The sequence below is a fragment of the Lipotes vexillifer genome, unplaced genomic scaffold, assembly GCF_000442215.2.
Source record: "Lipotes vexillifer unplaced genomic scaffold, Lipotes_vexillifer_v1.1 scaffold1600, whole genome shotgun sequence".
NCBI lineage: Eukaryota > Metazoa > Chordata > Mammalia > Artiodactyla > Lipotidae > Lipotes > Lipotes vexillifer.
Window position 1 is genome coordinate 527,513 of NW_006799073.1, and position 22,869 is coordinate 550,381.

The 22,869-nt window shown below is 43.6% G+C and overlaps 1 protein-coding gene across 2 annotated transcripts; it reads right to left on the minus strand.

Moving 5' to 3' along the window:
• Positions 1–205: 205 nt before the first annotated feature.
• On the minus strand, positions 206–17,145 carry RABEPK (Rab9 effector protein with kelch motifs). 2 transcript variants are annotated; one of them, XM_007471487.1, is made up of 7 exons: positions 17,079–17,145; positions 14,143–14,300; positions 9,992–10,144; positions 5,676–5,837; positions 2,990–3,139; positions 917–1,066; positions 328–637 (listed from the first exon to the last, which is right to left on the minus strand). In XM_007471487.1, the coding sequence occupies exons 1-7, from the start codon at positions 17,129–17,131 to the stop codon at positions 348–350; spliced, it is 1,116 nt and encodes a 371-aa protein (XP_007471549.1). In that variant the 5' UTR covers positions 17,132–17,145; the 3' UTR covers positions 328–347. The 2 variants fall into 2 exon arrangements, with proteins under 2 accessions (XP_007471550.1, XP_007471549.1); XM_007471488.1 differs by lacking the exon at positions 9,992–10,144 and having other exon boundaries at positions 206–637; positions 17,079–17,133.
• Positions 17,146–22,869: the final 5,724 nt, after the last annotated feature.

The window sequence follows — 22,869 nt, forward strand, 5'->3', positions numbered from 1 at the left end:
GAGGAGCAGCTAATGAATATTAAAAACACTTCAGCCTGTGAATGTCCACTCCCTAATTTCTACAGCTTTTGTTGTATCTAGCAATTAGGATTTCTGCAACAGTTTTGTGATTAGTATTCTTAACAATCAGCCAATCTATTAGTTACCTGGGTTGTATTGCTGGTAAAACCCTTTATATAATAGAGGTTTTTGCCCTGGGCTATCCAGTTCATCTCTTTACCTACCAAAGTAGGTAAAAGCCAGAGGGATATATAGTGCAGAAGATTTTGGAGGTATGAAACAACTAAGGTTTCATTTAACTTTTCTGAAAGCAATTGACATTTAAAAGTAGTAAAAATGTGGTTTTATTAATCAACTACAGTCACAATACAATCATTATAGATTTCCCCTTCCGTATTCATCCCACCAAACACAAAACAGAGTAGTGTGTCAGTCTGACCTTCATGAGAGTCACCACCTTGGGTTACTCCTTTCTCAGTGGAATCCCCTTTCTCAGCAGCACAGTTTAGAGTGGCAGAATTTGAAGCTTCTTTCTCAGAAGTACATGTCACTGGCCACGGAATGATACACATGGAATGGTCCAATCGTCCAGGGGGTAGAAAAGTATCAAATTTAAGCAAGGTCCAATGCTGCTTTTCTATTTTGGAAAAAAAGAAAAGGGTCTGTGTTAAGAAATTTCCAGAAATGCTCTGTGATGTGCTGTATCACCTGAGCCCTAACAGAAACAGGAAATAAAAGGGAAAAACCCCTAACGGCACTGTTACTGCTTTGATGATGCCATTCCCTAAAAGTTTGGTTGTCATTCTTTCGGATTTAGATGTGGAGGGACCAAAATGAAAGACCAAAAAGCATTGTGATACTTTTCAAAGAATGGTCACATTTGCTTAAAGACTCACAGTGAACAACACCTGCTCACCTATGTGATACTGGTACATTGTGCTCAGGGCTCCAGTGGGAGTCATCCCTCCAAAGATATACAGGTGCTTTCCTACAGCCACAGCTGAGTGGGCAGCACAGCCTGTGGGAGCTGCCCCAGTGGGACTTAGCTTCTGCCACTTCATGTCACCTGCCAAGAGAAAGTGTTTAGGTACAACATGGCCTAGACTGTGGTTTCCAACTTAACCTGTCAGACGCCTGCAGTTTGCAAACGAATCACTGAACTTCATTCACTGAGAGCTCTGAGAGATCCTATAGCAAGGGTTGGTGTGCAAAAAATCACTGGGGAAGCTGAAATTCTGTTTGGCTAGTCCAGGGACGGAGGGAGGGGCTCAGTAATCTATAATTTTAACAAGCATCCCAGGTGATTCTGATGTGGGTGGTCTTTGGAGCACACTGAGGAATGTGATCCAGTCTTTGGTGACCATCACCATTAAGTATTCTGGAGCCCAGAAGTAGGTGAGGTTCCAACTGTGTGTGTGTGTGTGTGTGTGTGTGTGTGTCTTTTGTGTGTGCAAGCATGCCTGTATGTGCACACACGTGCATGTTTGAAGGTTTTTGAGAACTACCTGGGCTGGAAAGGAGGAAAAATAGTTAGCAAGTAGCTCCTTGCACAAGAGAAAAGGACTTTCTTTTTTAAAATAAGCATTAAGGGACTTTCCTTGTGGTCCAGTGATAAAGAATCCACCTTCCAATGCAGGGGACGCAGGTTTGATCCCTAGTCAGGGAAATAAGATCCCACATGCCGTGAGGCAACTAAGCCCATGCGCTGCAACTACTGAGCTTGCGCGCCTCAACTAGAGAACTCCTGTGCCACAAACTACAGAGCCCACACTCTCTGGAGCCTGTGCATCACAACTAGAGAAGAGAAAACCCACACGCCACAACTAGAGAGAAGCCCGTGCGCTGCAACGAAAGATCCCACATGCTGCAATGAAGATCCTGTGTGCCGCAACTAAAACTTGACGCAGCCCAAAAAATAATTTAAAAATTAAAAAAAAAATTTTTTAAAGAAAAAAATAAAATAAGCATTAAAACTCTGTTTGACTGCTTGCAAGGAATGCTTCTGTGAAGATATTTTCCATCTGTCAGTTCAAGGCAGGGGTCCAGCAACTCAGAGTTGGAAGGGAGAATCACCCAGTCCAGCCAAATATCCTAGGCAATGCAGGAATCCCAGCCAGTATCAGATGGCCTCAGATGTCACCAAACCAGAGAACCTATTGTTTGGCAAGGTAGCCCAATACACTGCACAGCAGTTCTCATGCATTCTGCCCATAGTTCCAATTCCTGTCATCTGGAGCAACGCAGAACATAGTCATTTGTTCATCTGTCCACTTTTTAAAAAAATATTTAAAATCTTTTGGCTGCACTGTGCGGCATACAGGATCTTAGTTCCCCAACCAGGGATTGAACCCATGCCCCCTGCAGTGGAAGCGCAGAGTCTTAACCACTGGAACACCAGGGAAGTCCCTATCTGTCCACTCTTAACAGATATGCACTCATCACTCACGACCTGCCAGACACTGTGCTCAATGCTGGAAATACACTGGCGGAAAAAAAGACACAAAGTCCCTGTCCTAAAGGAGCTCATAGTCTGCAAGAATGATCCAGAAAGAGTCCAGGCTCTCTAGGGCACATCAGCCCTTCAGACACTTAAAGACAATTCTCATGTTATCACTAACTTTCCTTTTCTCAGTATTTTTAACAATTTAGCGTGACAGTTCTGGTTGTCCACCTCCAGACACACTCTAGAAGTTATCCATGGGGTTAATGGGTACTGCTTGAAAGAAATCCAGTCGGGAAACACAAAGCATAATGAATTTTAATGAAAGAGCAGGGTTGTTGGAAGGATAAGAAATAATGAATGGGGAGGTACATGGCAAACAGAAATACCTGCTTTTATTGTTATTATTATTTCTTCTTATTATTCAGGCCACATTTCACAGAATCTAGGGAAGATTCTGCTGGCTGGTCAAGAGCAAGGCTCTAGTCAATCAAAGCTGTTTTATTTAATCTTAAGCAGACAAGCCCCCATGCCCTCTACCCTACTTACTGATATCAATGCAATGGAGATCATCATAGAAACTGTCCTCTGCCAAGCCTCCATGGATGAAGAGCTTTGTCCCTGCTGCCACCATCACATGACCATGCCGGGGGGATGGAGGTTTTCCAAGTGTCTCTGGTTGTGACCAGGTCAGGGTATCTAGAAAAATAAATTCAGTGACATTAGATGACAAAGCTATGAAGCAAGAACCCGAGAAATATACCCAAGCCTCACCTCCCCGCAGAGATGCTCCAAGCAGAGAGGGACCTGGGGGGTCATTCACTGCAACTTGCCAACCCAACCCAGGCCCCCCTCCATCCACAGCCTTTACAGCCTCTACTGGTACACATCCAGGGCTGGAGAATTCACTGCCTAATATTCCTGCCCCTCCTACTGGGCAATAAGGAACCACTTCTTGCTTTGAATTAAAAAAAGACCTCCCTTAAGTTTCTTCAACTTAGAACTGCCCCAGAGTTAAAAAGAATGAGTCTACTTCTGCTGGCACAGGCCTTCAGAGTTTTCTCTTTTTTAAGACAATATTCTTAATTGATTTGCTGGAAGGGTGGGGGAAAAAATAGACTACTTTTAAAGTTAGCAGGGCCTCCTGAAGTGGTTGTATAGGAGAATGATTAGAGCATGGGATTTGGAGTTAAAACCAGGTTATTTCATTGAATAACTATGTGGCCTTGCACCAGTTAATTCTATAAGCTTCAGTTTCTGTAGTTGTAAAATGAGGAGAAATTACCTGATAATACCTACCTCTCAGCGTTGAAGTGTGGATTAAATGAGATAATATACGGAAAGCACAGGCATAGAGAAAGTACTCAATACATGAGAGTTATTAATATGGGTATGATCCAAATAGTGCAGATGTATTTTACGTGTTGAAAACCCTTCATATCTTCAAAATTGTACATATATAGAATTCAGGAAAATCAATCATATCAACATACCAGATAAGTCTTAAATGAGTGCTACAAAAATTATCTGAGACAAAAGCCTGCCAAACAACTTATCTCTGAATTACCATTTGTGACATGCCTGAAGGTTGTTCAAGGAGCCCCCAGAGTTCCAAAGAATACAATTTGAAATAATCAGAAAAAGTTTATGCATAAATATGTTTACCACAGCATTGTTTATAATAGAGAAGAATTGGAAATAGCCTAAGTCCATCAACAGGTGAATGGGTGAGTTATTGCTACAGTCATGATAGAATACTGTGTATTCATTAAAAACACTGAAAAAACTCTGTGATTACAGGGGAAATGCTTAAGTGAAAAATACAGGATACAAATAGTACACCTAGAATTATCTCTGCTATTTAAAAAAAAAACCACTGCAGTTGTACTGAAATGTTAACAATTTTGGGGTGATAGTATTTTATATATATATACATATATATACATATATATTTTTTCTCTTACAGTTTTATACATTCAAAACCAATATTATTTAAAACTTTAAAACTGCTTTAAAAGAAACACACAATTCATTCTTTCTGGATAAAGTCATACTGTGATGTGTCTTAATTCTTAATTTAAACTTTGTAAGTTTGAAATTTTGCTTATTGCCTTTTCTCAAAAAAGGCTGCAAAAACACACATGAAAATTATTTTTGTCACATGCTACTTGTAAAGTATTATTCATAAATGCCCACTAGTAAGAGGAAGAATTGTAAATAAATACTACTGAGACAAAAATTTGGCAAGAGGTCTCACAATTTTAAATGTTCATACCATTTTGACCCTACGTAATTCCACTTCCTAGCATCTAGTCCATATTAAATGTTGTAACATGTACAGAAATTAATGTATATATTCACTGTAACACTGTCAGCAAAATGTCAGTCAATAGAAAAATGACTGAATGAATAGGGATTCCCACAGAAAGATATGCTTTGCAAGGAAATTTCTGACTTAGGAAAGATCCATGATGTGTGATTAAATGAAGGAATAATAATGATAATACAGTGATTATTTGTTAGGTGCTTCCTATGTATCAGGCACTGTGCTATGCACTGTATCACATTATCTCATTTAATCTTTCCAACTCTTTGTGGTAGGCACTATTACTATCTCTATTTTACACATCAGCAAACTAAGGCCTAGAGAGATTAAGAAATTAGTCTAAAGTAATACAGAAACTAGATGTCAGATCTGGTCCTGAGTCCCTGTCCTATGGCTTCAAAGTTTATACTTTTGACTAGTACTAAGATCTACCCTTAGACCTGCAAAAGTAAGAGGCAGACCAACAGTTATAATTTAATAATTCTATGTATGTGTTTTAAAGTTTTTATATAACTTCAAAATCCATAGAAAATTCATAGATGTTCATAAACACATGTGCATATGATATATAATTGCACAGGAAAATCTGGAGGAAGACATTAGGAATGGCTAACAGTGTTTAACTCTGTCTGGGGAGTGGGAAGGAAAGGTGTAAAGGGCAACATTTTACTTTTTTGCTTTATAAACTATACTGTTTAAATTTTTAAAATTGATCAATTATTCCTTTTCAAATGCAAATTTTGCTATGGGTAGAAGATATCAGCTAAGAGATATACTGAAGAAATCTAGAAGTGAGACACACAGCCAGGTTGTCATTTTCTAACCTCTGGTTCCTACATCGGGTAAGCTGCAGGCCGGGGTAACCCCGGCCAGGTAAGTGGCAGCCCCAGGGTTCCCCCGAGTCCATACTTGCATCAAACACATGCAGCTTCACATCCTGCACGGGCTGGGCGCCTCTCTCTCCACCCCCAAAGACATACAGCTGGTTTCCGATGGTTGCCGATGACGTGTGGAATGTTCTTGGGGATGGTGGTGGGCTGGTCACCTTTGGCATGGTCCAGGTCCTCGTTTCTGGTCCACAGAGAAGGTAGGTATCTAAAACACCCAGGCTGAGGGGCCTCTGACATCAACTCTGGGGCTGGGCAAGGTCACTTTGCAAACCCCAATCCTTAAGGCGGACAGTGTAGGTCTAGGCGGGGATCTCATGCCACCAAATTCAAGGAGGGGTAGGGGGCAATACTTAGAGTTTGCCCAGATAGACCCAAATTCCCAAGATTGAAAAGCCACAAGTACAATTAAGAATGAGGCCAGTTTGTTTTTGGAGGCCTTCAAACATCCTCTCTGAACCCTCTTCCCCTTTGATGACTGACTACCCTGCCCTGTGCCCATTCAGAGGAGCCCAACAGCTGCTAAAATTCATTCCCACTAGATGCAAGAAACTAAATGTGCCAAGTTTCTCAGGATATGTGGTCATTAAAAGAAAGTAGACAATATCATTACAGTTTCAGTAGTCGCAGTAATTGTCCCTCCTACACAGTAAGTGCTAAATAAATACTAGTTTCCCCATTTTACAGATAAGGAATTGAAGCAGAGACAGATTAAGTCACTCATTTAAGGTTCCATGGCTAGTAAATGGCTGAGTTGGGATTCAAATTCTGTTTCAACACCACCAAGATCTATGTATTTTCCACTCTTCTGACTTGAGAATAAAATTTCACCACGTGGGTAGGTGTACAGAAGCTTATTTCTTTCCAGAATGAATCATGAATTTTATAGAAACACATGCAGTAACTGAGCACCTCCCTTGTGCAGAATCATTGCCCTGAGCACTCTGCCATCCCCAATATCCTCAGTCAACCCTGGGAGACGGATAGAAAGTATCTCCACTTTGCAGATGAGGGAACTGAAGCTCAGAAAGTCTAAATCCTTTCTCCCAGGTCACAGTGTTGGTGAGTAGGAGAGCAGGGCTCTGAACACAGGTCTGTCAAAACTCCCATACTTATTCCACTACAACACACCAGGAATTCTTCCTCCCTCCCTTCCTCCTTCCCTCCCGTGCCACATGGCTTGTGGGATGTTAGTTCCTCAACCAGGGATTGAACCTGACCCCACGGCAGTGAAAGTGCCAGGGAATTCCCAGGAAATATTTCTTGACTGGGAAATTCTGTGCCTTTTGTAAAGGTCTTCATTCAGTATACAAAGTGGCGCACGAAGCATGTGTTATATGTGTAGGACTCAAAACATGAAGCTGGAGACCAAACAAGTCTCAGCCTATATCCAAAACATAATAGGGACTTCCCTGGTGGTCCAGCGGTTAAGATTCCATGCTTCCACTGCAGGGGGCACGGGTTCGATCCTTGATTGGGCTACTAAGACCCACAAGCTTCATGGCCAAAAAAAAAAAAAAAAAAACCCCAAAACAAAGCATAACGTAATTGTCTCTATAGCTACAGGTCTCGGATAGCTTTTGGATTTTAGGGGGAGTTAGAAGGGGCACAACCTCCAGGGTCAGAAGATCCTGGGATTATGTGGCTACCAAGCCAAACGTTAGCACAAATAATACGAAAGGAGTCCTAAGCCAGCTGAGGGACTCGCCTTAGTAACAAAAGCAACTAATGATTCACCTACATCTTTCATATTTCTTGGGTATGGTGTCAAACTATAGTTTCTAGGAGAGAAAAAGGATCTGGTGGAAAATCAATTCCTTTGACAAAAGCTTTCCAAATTCTCACTGTATTTTATTTAAATAGATGCCATCATTGAAAATCAAAGGAACTGATCTCCATCCAATCTAGAACTGATTTCCATCTGTCGAACCATAGCTACATCAACCACAACTACAATTATTGAGCATTAAGTATGTGCCAGATTTGAGTTAAATTCTTGCCAAACTTAACAAGGTAGGAACTGTTACTATCCCAAAATGACAAAGACCAGCTGTTGTAAAAATAAATCTGTTATCGATAGAGGGAACTGGGCAAGAGTTGACTGTTATGTGAAAAATGTCCAGATTACTAGTAATTAACAAAATGCATATTTAAACAATTAGATACAAGGGTTTTTTTTGCCTATCCAATTAGCGGTGCTTAAAAATGACAAATTTGATACTGGTCAGGAGTGAAACAAGAACTATTAAACACAGTTGGAGAGAGGATAAGTTGAAAAAAATCTTTCTGGATAGGGAATTCCCTGGTGGGCTAGTGGTTAGGATTCTGGGCTTTCATTGCTGTGGCTTGTGTTCAATCCCTGGTTGGGGAACTGAGATCCTGCGAGCCACGCAGTGCAGCCAAAAAGAAAAAAAGTTACAAAAAAAAATCTTTCTGGAGAGCAATTTGATAGCATGTACTAAAAGCCTTAAAGTCCAGCGTTTTAACTAGTTCTTTTATTTCTGGGCATGAGCTCTAAGACAATAATTTTTTTTTTTTAAACATGGAAGAACTTTTTTTTTCTTTTTATTTACCTATTTTTGGCTGTTTTGGGTCTTTGTTGCTGCGTGTGGGCTTTTTCTACTTGCAGCGAGCGGGGGCTACTCTTCGTTGCGGTGCACAGGCTTCTCATTGAGGTGGCTTCTCGTTGCGGAGCACGGGCTCTAGGTGCGCGGGCTTCAGTAGTTGTGGTGAGTGGGCCAGTAGTTGTGGCTCGCAGGCTCTAGAGTGCAGGCTCAGTAGTTGTGGCACACGGGCTTAGTTGCTCTGTGGCATGTGGGATCTTCCTGGACCAGGGCTCAAACTCGTGTACCTTGCATTGGTAGGCGGATTCTTAACCATTGTGCCACCAGGGAAGCCCCTAAGGCAATAATCTGAAATACAGTCAATGATTTCTGAACAAAGATGTTCAATGCTTTGTTATTTATAATGATAAAAATCTGAAGACAACCTATGTGTTAAAAAAAAAACAACGGGGGAATTATGGTATTGTCATAAAAACTGAGGGACTTCCCTGGTGGTCCAGTGGTAAAGAATCCACCTTACAAAGCAGGGGATGCGGGTTCAATCCCTGGTCAGGGAACTAAGATCCCACATGCCACGGGGCAACTAAGCCCTCGCACCTCAACTAGAGAGTCCGCGTGCCGCAAACTACAGAGCCCATGCGCCCTGGAGCCTGCGCACCACAACTGGAGAGAGAAAACCCACACGCCACAATAGAGAGAAGCCCATGCGCCACAACGAAAGATCCCATGTGCCACAACTAAGACCCAATGCAGCCAAAAATAAATTAAATAAATAAATAAATCTTAAAAAAGTGTGATTCAGCCATTAAAAATGATTTCAACAAAGCCTTATTAATAGGGAATTATTTCTGTGCTAATTATAAAATTAAAAAGAAAAAGATACAAGAGTGTAGTGGTGAAATAGGATGATCTCAGGTTTATAAAAATGCAGAGAAAAGACAGAAAGGAAGTACACAGAACTTATTAATAGCCTTAGGTCACAGGATTGTGGATGGCTTTTGTCCACTTATTTATACTTTTCAAATATTTTACAATGAATATAAACTATATTTATAAAGAGAAAAACAACAAAAAAAATGTTTTTAACTGACAAAAAGTCAGGTCCACCTCCCATGGGTGGTTCAGGAACATCCTCGCAGTAGTGATGTCCCCAAAACTGCTTCCTCTATGATAAAACTGCCAGTGAGACTAGTCAGGAGCTTTGCACTTTTTGACTAAAAGAAACATACTAGGAGGAACTAGATCAGGGTTTCTTAACTTTGGCACTACTGACATTTTAGACCATATAATTCTTTATTGTGAGGGGCCTTCCTGTGCATTACAGGATGTATGGCAGCGTCTCTGGCCTCTACCCACTTGATTCCCTGCCCCGAGGTGTGACATAGCCAACTGTCCCCTGGGGGGCACCATCACCCCCATTTGAGACCTCTGATGTAGGTGATTTGGGTTCTAGCCTGCCCCAGTCCCTGGCTCCCTGGTGATTTCAGGAAAGTCACTTCCCCTTGTGGGACCTGGGTTGCCCACTTGGCATAGCTTTTCTCTGAAGCCTCATCCAGCTTTGGCTTTTAAGAAATGGATAATTTGTACACGTTACGAGGAAAACAAAATGTAACTCTATTATTTTCAGATTCTGCCAGAAGTTAAAATTTCTATTTTCTATGAGGTCAGCAAAGTTAAACGGATTAGTCAGTACAATCCAAATGGGCTTTGGTACAGGAATTGGAATTGGATTTATTTATTCATTTTGGTAAATAAATAACCTTTGGCTACTTACCAGGATTCAGAACTTGTAGGCAATTTCGATTTCCTGACTGGTCAGCACCTCCAAACACCCAGATGCTGTGAGGTGTGCAGGAGGGAACAAAGCTGGCATGCTCGTACCGGGGCAAGAGGCCCTCCGAGGTGGCTAAATCCCACTGGTGTGTTCCTAGAAAACATTTCACCTAGTTCCTAGATTGGGGCTGCCAATGGCTTATACTGGTTGACAAACTTGGGGGAGGGTACTGAGGAGAAAAGGGTCAAAAGCATAAGTGAACAACCATCCGATCACTTAAAGGGAATGTGGTCAACCTCCAAAAATTTTTATATCAGATACTTGGGGGGGCCGTCTGACTCATCCATAAACCCTCTTCTATGGGAACTGTCCCCACTCTCCCAACCCCAGGGATAGATCCCAGGAGACTTGGTTGTACTACACCTTGACTTTCTAGCCTTAACTGATAGGGTCAAAGGTAGTCATTGGACCCAAAATGGGCCAATCAGATCCTCTCTCCCAAGAATTTGGAATTCAAATGATTTCTGGGTTTGGGTGGCCATCTTCTACCATGTGTGGAGGAGAGAAAGCCAAAGTATGGGGAAGAGAAGAATGAAACATCTACATAAAGAAGCAGATCTCTCCAAAGAGAGTGAGGGAGGAAGTAGATGGTTTTTGATAGCTTGCTAATTCTTGCTTCCACTCTCTCCTGAGGCTAGGCCAAATCTCCTGCCTTTGGATTCTCTTTCTTTCTTTTTTTTTTTTGCTGGTTTAAGAGCGTTTCTATTACCTGCAAGTAAATGACTTCTGGCTAAAACAATTTCACAGACTTAATACCTAACTTATTAGTTATTTTAATTAGTAAACCACTTACATATGACCTTTACAGGCATTATCTTGTTAGATCATTACAAGTGCCAAGTGAAGCAAGTTATTATCCCTGTTTTATGGGACACTGAAGTCCAGATGGTTTAGGTGGTTTAGCCAGAGTCATAAAGCTAGTAATAAGTCACGAAAGAATTGTAACTGTACTAGACAGCAAGCTTCTTGAGAGCTGAAAGAGATTTAATTTACCTTTGATTTCTTAGTGCAGGGTATAGAAATTCAAATGCCTACAGAGGATTGGAGGAAATTGGAGAAGTAAGAGCCCCTCTGATAGGTGGCAGCTCAGTTGCAAAAAACTGTCACCATGTAGACATACAGGTATACGGATGTCAGATCTTCCAAGATTATCAAGAGAGGCCAAACCACTTCAAGTTTTACATGTAGACTCTCCTGCACATTTGGTTAGTAAACAACTGAGATCAAAACAATACACAGGGGCATCCCTGGTGGCTCAGTGGTTAAGAATCCGCCTGCCAATGCAGGGGACACAGGTTCGAGCCCTGGTCTGGGAAGATCCCACATGCCGCGGAGCAACTAAGCCCATGGGACACAACTACTGAGCCTGCGCTCTAGAGCCCGCGAGCCACAACTACTGAGCCTGCATGCCTGGAGCCCGTGCTCCGCAACAAGAGAAGCCACCGCAATGAGAAGCCCATGCACCGCAACGAAGAATAGCCCCCGCTCACCACAACTAGAGAAAGCCCACACGCAGCAACGAAGACCCAACGCACCCAAAAATAAATAAAATAAAATAAATAAATTTATTTAAAAAAAAACACAACAGTAGACAGCAACGTTACACATGGACCTAACAAAACATGTAACAAAACACCAATTTTCTTCTGCCATTGTGTGGTACATAGTAGTCACTCATTCATTCATCCAAATACTTATAAAGCACCTACTCTGTGCCAGGCCCTGTGGTAATGGCTGGGGATACAATGAGAAGCAATATAAAAGAGAACAAACACATGTGAAAGGGCTGTGAAGGGGGATAAAGATGGGAAAGTACAGGATACTACGGAAACACAGAGAATGGTTGTGTCATTGTGATTTACATTAAGAAATACATATTTGGTCTTCATCTGTTCCAGGCACAGAGCTCTGAAAATCCCTGTGATGACCTAAGTGATAAGACTGATAAAGGTGTCTTTTATTATTGATAACAAACCCCCTGTCAACCACACCTGAGTTTATGTTAATGAGGTGACTTTTGGAAAGCCCCTAAGGATGGGAGCTGGTTGTCAGGGGAACTAATCATGAAATTACGAGGTTAGAACTTTTCAGCCCCAGACAATGCCCCCTACCCCCAACTCTGGGGAGAGGAGAGAGCCACCAATGGTCATAACTTACTCAATTATCCCTCCATAAAAAAGGAGGCGTTGCAAGAGCTTCCAGGCTGGTGAACTCATGGAGGTATTGCAAAGGTGGGGCACCTGGACAGGGCACAAAGTGCCTCTTCCCACATACTTTGCCCTATGCATCTCTTCTATCTGGCTATTTTCCTGAACTCTGTGAGCCTCTCTAGCAAATTAATGGAACCTGAGGCGGGTGACATGGGAACCTCCCATTTATAGTTGGTCGGTCAGAAGCACAGGTGGACTTGTGATTGGCATCTGAAGGGGAGCAGGGAGAGTCTCGTGGACTGAGCCCTTCACCTGTGGAATCGGATGCTAATTCCAGGTAGAAGTGAACTGAGTTGTAGGACGTCCAGCTGGTGTTGCAGAATTATTTGGTGTGGGGGGAAATCCCCACACATCTGTCAGTCAGAAGGGAAGTACGGAAGACTAGTGTTGAGAGGAGGCATGGGAATAGAGAAGGAAAACAGAAGAGTCTCTCCTTTACAGTGGCAGTGCCTAAACTAGTCCTAAACTAGTGGCAGATGTATCAGGGCAAGGCTCCTGATGAAAGTGTCATTTAACTGGGATCTGACAGATGAATAGTAGCCAGATGATAAGGAAAAGGAAGAGCCTTCCAAGCAGAGGGAACAATACAGTAAGTCCCCTACATACGAACCTTTGAGTTGCAAACTTTCAAAGATGTAAACGTGCATTCGCATGTCCAAATCACATAAGTTTGTTCACATGTCTGGCGTTATCTGTAAAAGTTGGGTACCTAGGCTACCTTTGTTGGACTTAAGAACAAACTGGATTGGCTTCCCTGGTGGCGGAGTGGTTAGGAATCCGTCTGCCAATTCAGGGGACATGGGTTCGAGCCCTGGTCCAGGAGGATCCCACATGCCGTGGAGCAACTGAACCCGTGCGCCACAACTACTGAGCCTGCGCTCTAGAGTCCACGAGCCACAACTGCTGAAGCCCGTGCACCTAGAGCCCGCACTCCACAACAAGAGAAGCCACTGCAGTGAGAAGCCCGTGCACTGCAATGAAGAGCAGCCTCTGCTCGCCGCAACTAGAGAAAGCCCACATGCACCAATGAAAAAACCCAACTCAGCCAAAAATAAAAAATTAAGGGAAAGAAAAGAAATAACTGGACTTACGAGTGAGCTCTTGGAAAAGAACTCATTCTTATGTAGGGCATTTACTGTATATGCAAAGGGTTGGAGACCAAGAGTTCAAGGAACTGAAGGATATTCAGAGGAGCAAGCATGGGTTTGGGGGAGCTGAGAAATGAAGTTGGGGATAGCCTGAAATTGGGGAGTGACATGATCAGATTTATATTTTAGAAAATCTCAGCTAAGTATGGAAAATGCAGTATACAGGAGGTAAACTTGGAAGCAGGCAGACCAGTGAGGAGGCTGTTGTAACAGTCTAGCTGAAAGATAATGATGCTTCGACTACAGCAGTAGCAGTGCAAATGGAGAGACATGGATGAAAATAAGAGATATTTAGGATTTGGTGATTAACTGGCTATGTGGATAGAAGAGGTGGAGGCATCAATGCCTCCCAGAGAAATAGTTGATGAATGAATGGCTGGTTATCCAGGGCTCCATATGGGCTCTTTCCCCCAAATCAAGGAGGTCTTGGTTGGGTGGATATATCCCTGGAGTCTGTTGAGACCTTAGGGACCTCTCAGTGACATTCATTTTCTCAGAGAAAAACCCTACTGTCTGGTCTGAACTGATAGTCTTAGGAATGGTCATGGCCGGCAGCACAAAGCCCTGCTCTCTGGCCATATAGGGCATGTGCTCCACAGCTGCTGGTCTTTTTTTTTCCGGCCACACCGAGTGGCATGGATTCCAGTTCCTCTACCAGGGATCAAACTGCAGTAGAAGTGCAGAGTCCCAACCACTGGACCGCCAGGGAATTCCCCACAGCTGTTGGTCTTACCCAGATCTATGGTGTGCACATCTGAGAAGCTCCTGTTAGGATCTGCTCCCCCAACAATGAAGACCTTCCCTCTCTCGGCATCACCAACAGGGGGTAAATATGAGCAGCTATGGCCAACCCGAGCACAGGGGCTGTCTCCAACTGGGGTCAAGGTGTACCTGCCAAAGGGAGGGTATATTCAGGAGGCCTGAGCAGAGAATAAATGCAGCAGTATGTTCTTTGCATTCCTCATGGAACAGTCACCAGAATGAAGGGTCTTGTACATACACAGCCATTTTAAATCATGTCCAGCAAAGCAGCATTTTCCTAATTAATGAACAGTACCTTCCCTTTGCACATAACCTTTGACTTTTCAATTTTGTCACTACTTTCATCTCACATTAACTTAGTGGGGATGCCCTGGGCTAGTAATTGTCCCCATTTGGTAGAGGAGGAAACTGATACCCAGAAATGTCCAATGGTGTGTCCTGGCACAGGATGGTAGTTATGAACATGATTTGCAAATTCAGACAGACCTAGTTCAAGTCCCAGTTCAAGTGCTTTCTTGATGTGTGCCCTTTTGGAAGTCACTTTACCTTTCTGAACCTTAGTTTCCTCATTTGTAAAATGAAGACAGCAATAGTTCTCAACCGTGAAGAATGAGATGCAATCTTGTAACATGGCAGGAAGGACTTAGTTAATGATGGCTAGAGCTTTATGTGTAATCACGTGAGAACAGCCCCAAAGCTCTTGCCACTAGCCAGTGATGCTTCCCTCTGCCATGTAATATTCTCTGTCATTCACTGATTCTTTTTTTTTTTTTTAATTTAATTTATTTATTTTTGGCTGCACTGGGTCTTTGTTACTGTGCGCGGGCTTTGTCTGGTTGCAGTGAGCGGGGGCTACTCTTCGTTGCAGTGGCTTCTCTTGTTGCAGAGCACAGGCTCTAGGAGCCCGGGCTTCAGGAGTTGTGGCTTGCGGGCTCTGGAGCGCAGGCTCAGTAGTTGTGGTGCACGGGCTTAGTTGCTCCGCGGCATGTGGGATCTTCCTGGAAGAGGGCTCAAACCCATGTCCCCTGCATTGGCAGGCGGATTCTTAACCACTGCGCCACCAGGGAAGCCCCATTCACTGATTCTTAAGAGCTTTTCCAGATTACTCATAAAGCTTGACCTGATGGAAGACAAAACTAGGACTTTGAAAAATCAAATACAGGATCCATTCATTCTGTTCTGTGAAGTTATTCTGAATGCTGACTGAGAAAGCACACTTCTTCAAGCTTTCTGGTTGGAAAAGAAAGCTCTGCAGCTGTTTTTCAGGCCCAGTCTTATCTGACCTCTCTGGCATTTGGTACTCTTGGCTCTTCCCTCCTTCTCATACCTTTCTCCTGACCTGGCTTCCCCACACCCATTCCATTTGGTTCCCTATCCACCGGTCTGGCTGCACTTTCTGTTTCCTTCTCTGAGTCCTTTCCCTCCAGCTTTCTCCCAATCCTCATGGGTTCTCTTCTCAATCTAGGTTTGCTTGCCTGATCAATTTTATATGTACTGATGGCTTCAATTACCACCCATCTACCGTACATGTTCATCAGTGACTTTCAAATCTCTATTTCTTTTCCAGATCTCTCTTCTGATGTCCAGATTCACACATTCCACATTATCACCTGAATGACTACTAACCACATACCATGCATGCTGCTAACTTCGCTACAACCCTGGATTCACTTAACTTGCACAAAACCCCTCTGGGGACAGTACTATTATCATCATCTGAGGTTTACAACTGAGGACCTGAGGCTTAGAAAGGTTAAATGACTTATTCAAGAGCACACAGCCATCCAGCTACATGGTGAATAAGACAAAAGAAGTCCCTGCCTTTACAGCCCTGACAGACTAGTTGGGAAGAAAAACATTAAACAGATAATTTCCAAATATCCATTTCATTTCAGTTGTGTTATAAAGGAGTACAGGATATATACAGGATATATAGTATGAGAACATATCACAGGGGGACCGTACCCTGTAAGGAGAGGTAGGAGGGGACAGGGGTGGTCAAAGAAGACTTCCTGAAGGAGCCCCATTTGAACTGAGATCTGAAGTATGAGTAGAAGTTAGCTGGGCAAAGAGAGGGACAAAAGATGGGGGGAAAGGATGATCCAGGTAGAGGGACCAGAACATACAGTTCCTGGGTGGGACAGTGCAAGCCACATTAAAGGAAGAGAAAGAGAACTAAGGCTGAGTAATAGAACTTGAGGTTGGAGAGACAGGCAGGGACAGAGCACGCAGGGCCCAGTGGGCCATTTTAAGGACTCTGGTTTTTATCCTAAGACCAATGGAGAGGCACAAAAGGTTTTAAACCAGGGAATGCCATGATCAGATTTATGACGCGTAGAGAGCAAGAGTGGACGCATGGAAGCCAGATCAGGGGCTCTCCTCCAAGGTCCTGCAGAAGCATTGCCTCCTCTCTACAGCCCTCTGTGTGTCCTGCTTCAGCACCGGTCACTGTTCCCCCACTACACTGAGACTATTCACCTTTGTACCTGCAGCACCTACACAGCGGTTGGCCCTGTCAGGCCAGTGTTAGTTGCTGAACGAAGGGTTGGTTGAACAAGCGCTCAAGAAATAGTGAAGCCAGTTTAATCCAAATCCAATTCCCTGAAAATCTTAAAAATGAGTTAGAGCTTGGGGGAAGACACAGTGCTGGAGCTGAGGATGCCAGATGGTCAGTGCCTTACTCTTCCTGGCAAATGGATTTTAATAAAATCAACATCTGCTCTGTGATAATTATTGCCCCACTACCTTTCCTCTGAAGACCTTCTCAGACAGTTTGAGTCTAATTACCAGAAACCACAGACAGTTTCAACTCTACCCTTTTTCATAGATGATCAAATATGTTAATAAACTACTTATAAATGAAAAAAAACCTCATGTGTTTCTCTGTTTGAATCCTTCCTTACAGACCATGTTGCTTTCCTGGGCTTGTCTCCAGGCTCCAAGACTGGCAGCTGCTTCATGGTGTCCTATGCCTAAGAAAAAAAGGTACATTTTAGACATTTACAATTACCTTCTACCTAAAAAACACAGCAAATCAGGTTACTTGCCTCTTTAAAGATTTTCCTGTTGATGTACCAATTTCTAGGGCCTGATTAATTTGAATAAGCATTACCAACCTCTTGATATAAACTTATATTTGGGAGGCAACTATGACACAACTTTCATAATCCAATTACAGAGTTTTTTTGTTTTTTGCCTAAAGTTTTCTGTGTCTGTGGTTTTCATAGGAAGGGGTATATATCAAAATAATTTTCAGAGGTCATAAGGTATTTATGTTTATCAAAAGAAAACATTTTAAAAGGGCAAGAAATACTGAACTCTAGGATAAATCCTGGCCTCAGCATGACATTCAAAGCCTTCTGGTCTCAACCTTCTTTTCAGGAACTCACCTCTACAATTTCTTGCTATATTGAACTGTTCTTACCATATTTGTTCCCCTAAAATTCCAGGCCCTTTCATAACTTGCATCCTGTGCTGCTTCCCTTACCTGAAATGTCCCTTCCCTTCTGGTCAACTAGAAAACTCCTAGTCAACCTCCAAAGCCCAGTTGAAATGTCCCCTCCTTAGTGAAACCTTCCCTGATTTGTTGCTTTCCACTTACATCCTCAAGTTACTTTATTCTCTACCTGAAGGTATCTATTAAGCTATCGTCATTGCAGGGATCACCCTGAATGTAATCATCTATTTAAAACTCTCTAGATTCTAGAATAAATTCCACTAGACTAAATTCCAAGCGAGCTGGGCCTCTCGGATTCATTCAGAGAACCAACCAAGAGGCCCGGCATAGAGCAGAAGTGAGGGATGAGTGAATGAAGAAAGAAAATGGATGAGATTTCTGGGAGGTGAATGGATAAATCCAATCTTCAGCCTAAACCACTAACTGCTGTCCCCAAAGCCTAAAGCTCAGTGGGGTTAACTTCACCTGGACCGGGACTTCCAGCAGCCGCCCCTGCCAGGTCCATCCCCCAGTCCCATCCCCGCTCGGCAGCGCTAGGGGATTGGAGACAGGGTCAGGAGAGAACAGGCTGGTTCCTTTCCGTCAGTGTGGCTGGGCCGGAGCCAGAGGAGGTCTCCCGAGCGCTTTCCACCCGGCCCAACTCCACTCCCTTAAAGGATGCGGCCCCCCGCCCCGCCCCGCCCCACCCCACCCCGGGGCCCGCCCCCATTCCATTCGCGGCCCTAACCCCTCTCTGCGAATCCCGCCCCCTCCCTTCTCCGTGTCTGGGCCACCTTCTCCCTGGCTCCTCCCCCTGTTTTGTTTTCCCCAAGAGCGCAGCGGCCAACCGCTCTCCACTCCCAGGGACGGGTCTCTAGGGCGCGCCCTTGGAAGGGAGCCGGGAGGGGTCCTAGCGGCCTGGGTTCGATCCAGCTGTGTATTTCTCCAGAACTAAACTGGCCGGGTCGTCCTGGGGCCCTACCTCCCCGGCTGAGTAAGTAAGCCAGAGCTACTTGGAGACGACCTACAAGCGAAATGCCAGGGGTTGGGCATCCAGTTAGGTGACCCAGATCCCTTGGGCTATTTTAAAGGAGCTAGGATATTTTCAGTTCCAGCGGTTGTTAGAATGGTTTCTGAAAGGGAGAGTTGAGGGTGCTTTCCTAGGTGTGAAATTTCCCTACGCAGTCTTTTTTTTTTAAATTAATTTATTTTGGGCTGTGTCGGGTCTTAGTTGTGGCACGGAGGATCTTAATTGTGCCCCGTGGACTTCCCTCTAGTTGTGGCCTGCGGGTTTTTTCTCACTAGTTGTGGTGCGCACGCTCAAGGGTGCATGGGCTCTGTAGTTTGTGGCACGCGGGCTCAGTAGTTGTGGCGCACAGGCTTAGCTGACCCGCGGCATGTGGGATCTTAGTTCCTTGACCAGGGATCAAACCTCCATTCCCTGCACTGCATGGCGGATTCTTTATCACTGGACCACCAGGGAAGTCCCCTTGTGCAGTCTTTAGGCCAGTTCAAGCTTTGGCGCCCTAAAGAGCTGACTTATTCCATAATTCGCGTTTGTAACTATAGCAGGCACTATGCCGAACCAGGCAAACCTGGCCCCTGGCCTCCTGGAGTTTACAAACTAGAGAGAGATTAAACAGAAAAACAAATAACTAGGTATGCTCGTAAAAAGTGCAAGGAATAAAAAGTTCATCAAGGAAAGTATCTATTTTTGCGGAAGATACTTTTCTCTGGGCCCCAGTGTCACCGGTCTGTAAAATGGAGCTAATAAGACTTCTGTCACAAGGTTATGGTGGGAAATACATGAGCTAATGTATATAAACTGCTTAGTGCCCAGTGACTGGCGCAGAGCTAGTTGTATGTAAAATGTAATGCTATTCCTAGGTGTAAATGAACTTTAGACACCAGTCGTGAGTGAGATGTATTCATCTGCATTACTGTGGTCTCCTTCATAACCATAGGTTCCCTGTGGCTTTCCTGAAAATGGAGAGCTGGCTCACCTATGTCTATGTTTCAGAGAACCCCACAATCAGGAGGGCTGAGTTGTATCCTAGGAATTGGAGGAAACAGCTAAGGAAGGAAACCACAGGAGCGCCTGCTGCACAGAGTTATGGTAGCAGAGTGGGAAGCAGACAGACATACTTGGGTTCACATCCAGGGTCCCGCACTAACCATCTAACCTTGACATTTGGCAAGTTCACCCTCTCTGAGCTCTAGGTTCTTCATCTCTAGAATGGGAATAGTAATTACCTACCTCAGAGAGGGAGCAGTTGAGAGGCTTTGATAGTACAGCTGAAAGGTGAACTTGGTAAATCTTTTCGCTACTTGAAACCATAACAAAAATTTATTGACAAGATGGAATTTGCAGTCTGTAGCTGCTCTTTTTATTGTTCACATATCCTATTCCAAAGACCTGGAGTCTTTGTGAGTTCCCATGTTAATGGAAAAATCTCCACTGACTGTTTGCCAAAGAGGAGTTTCCTGCTCTCTTTCAGGAAAGGAAACTAAGGCCAGGTTGGCTCTGCCATACGTCCATGTGCATCTAGATGGAGATTTCTGCTCACAGATGCAGAATGCCCTCTCACCCGCTGTGTCTTTAGGCTAAATCCATTTCAAGGTGCCATGCTGGAGTTGCACATAAACAAGAAAAATTGGAAGAGGTTTGTGGGCAAAATAGCAACTAATTTTCATTGTGGGATCTATGCTTTTAGACTAGAAATCACTTTTCAGGAAGTGCTGGAAAGAACTTTGGAGATCTATTTTTAAACTGGAAATTGAGGCCCAGAGAAGTTAAAATGACTAACCCATATAAATGGGAGAACAGGAACCCAGATCTCCTGTTTTGTGCAAGGAAGACTAAGAACATATTCCAGTCAGCAAGCTCTGTACACTGTCTCTGTAACACACCACCCAGTGTGTCTATCATCTCTTCTAAGAACTCACCCAACTGGGAATGTCAAGAGTGAGGTTCACTGAATGAGGTGGGTCTGCAGGAGGGATCTTCTTACTGCCAGACAGTTTGGTAATGCGAGGACTGCCCCCTATTTTCACTGGAAGGGGATTGTCTTCATTACCTACCTGTTCACTGACTTATCAGCAAGGGAAGCAATGATGCTGGTGACACCTTCCTTTCAAGCACTTTATTGTTTGTAAAGAACATTCATATCCATCTCCCTATTTGTCTCCCTTCCCAATTCTGAGACGATATTTGAATAGGATTAATTCCCAGTTACTGAGGTTCAAAGATGAAAAGTGAACTGTCAGTTTTTCAGAGGATTTAAAAGAAAAAAAAAAATCAAACAACAATAGCATCTTTCCCTCATTTGGGGTTTTTTTTCCTCCAAAAAACTCTAAGCATATTATTCCTATACTTTTTTTCCCCCTAAAGTCTTAAATCTTACCTCTTCAAAAAGGCCTTTTCTGCCCACCCAATATTCAGAGCTAACACAATGCACTCACTGTACACGACATTGTTTAAACCCTTTCCATATATTAACTCTATTTAACCTCAGTACAAGCCTAGAAGGTAAGTATTCTTATCATCTCCATATAAGGCAAGCACTGTTATTATAGCCACATTGGAACTGAGAAAACTGGAGCACAGAAAGGATACATAACTTTGCCAAAGTCACACAGGGAGTAGTAGAGCCTGGGCTTGAACTCTAGCCATTTGGTGCTAGAGTCTGCACACTTTACCTCCACTATGTTGCCAACCTAAAGTAGGCCTCTTCTACTCCATTTTTCTTACAGCACTCCTTCTTTCCCTTTTCCCCCCTTTTTTTGCCATTAATCATACTTTGTAATTAATTCTTTCCTCATTTACATGTTTGTTATCAGATTGTAAGTGCCATAGGGCAGGGATCATATCTGTCTCATTCACATCATAGGTATTCGTTGAATAAATGAAGAAATCTATGCTTGTGGGTACCATTCTGCAACAGACTTAAAAATTAATTTTACTTTGAAACAATTTCATACTTACAGAACAGTTATAATGCAAAGAACATCACCCAGAGACCTCAATAAAGTTTCGCCACATGTTGTCAAAATACACTTTAGGGCCGGAGGATCCAGTCCAGGGTCACTTGAACAACAAATATTTACTGAGCACCTGCTACTATTGGACTATATAACCGTCTCCTAACCAGTCTTTCAGCTGCAATCATTGCCTCCTACAGTCTTACACAGCAGCCAGAGCAACCCTTTTAAAATGAGTTAGATCACGTTACTTCTCTGCTCAAGACTCGGCAATAATTCCCCATTACATCGAAAGTAAAAATCAGTGTTCTTTTCTCTCATCTCCTCTCCTACTCCTCTCACCTTGATCCAACCACACTAATCTTGCCATTTCCCAAAGATTCTAGACATGCTTTTATCTTAGGGTCTCTGCATCAGCTCCTCTCTATAATTTGTCTCAAGTAACTGCATGGCTAATTCCCCCACCTCCTTGTTGATTCCTAAACATGCATCACTACATCTCCCTTGCTCTGTTTTTTTTTTCCCCCAGCACTTACCACTTTCTTTTTTAAAAAATTTATTTATTTAATTAATTTATTTTTGGCTGCATTGGGTCTTCTCTGCTGTGCTTTCTCTAGCTGTGGTGAGGGGGGCTACTCTTCGTTGCGGTGCACGGGCTTCTCATTGCAGTGGCTTCTCTTGTTGCAGAGCACAGGCTCTAGGCGTGCAGGCTTCAGTAGTTGTGGCACGTGGGCTCAGTAGTTGTGGCTTGCAGGCTCTAGAGCACAGGTTCAGTATTATGGCGCACAGACTTTGTTGCTCTGCAGCATGTGGAATCTTCCCGGACCAGGGCTCGAACCTGTGTCCCCTGCATTGGCAGGTGGATTCTTTTTTGTTTTGTTTTGTTTGTTTGTTTGTTTGTATTTGCGGCATGCAGGCCTCTCACTGTTGTGGCCTCTCCCGTTGCGGAGCATAGGCTTCGGACGCGCAGGCTCAGTGGCCATGGCTCACGGGCCCAGCTGCTCCGCAGCATGTGGGATCTTCCCGGACCGGGGCACGAACCCGTGTCCCCTGCATCGGCAGGCGGACTCTCAACCACTGCGCCACCAGGGAAGCCCATGGCAGGCGGATTCTTAACCACTGTTCCACCAGGGAAGCCCACCACTTTCTCATATACTCTGCAGTTATTTACTATATTATTGTTTAATGGTTTATGTTCTGTCTCCTTTACTCGAATATAGCTACAGGTTGAGGATAGGGATCTTTTTCTATTTTGTTTGCAGAATACCCTAAGCACCTACA

Coding starts and splice junctions, on each gene's coding strand:
- RABEPK (XM_007471487.1), bottom strand. CDS start 17,131: ATGAAGCAGCTGCCAGTCTTGGAGCCTGGAGACAAGCCCAGGAAAGCA. Junction 1,067..2,989: donor TCTCCATTGCATTGATATCA/GTAAGTAGGGTA, acceptor TTCTCTTGGCAG/GTGACATGAAGTGGCAGAAG. Junction 638..916: donor AATGTACCAGTATCACATAG/GTGAGCAGGTGT, acceptor TTTCCAAAATAG/AAAAGCAGCATTGGACCTTG.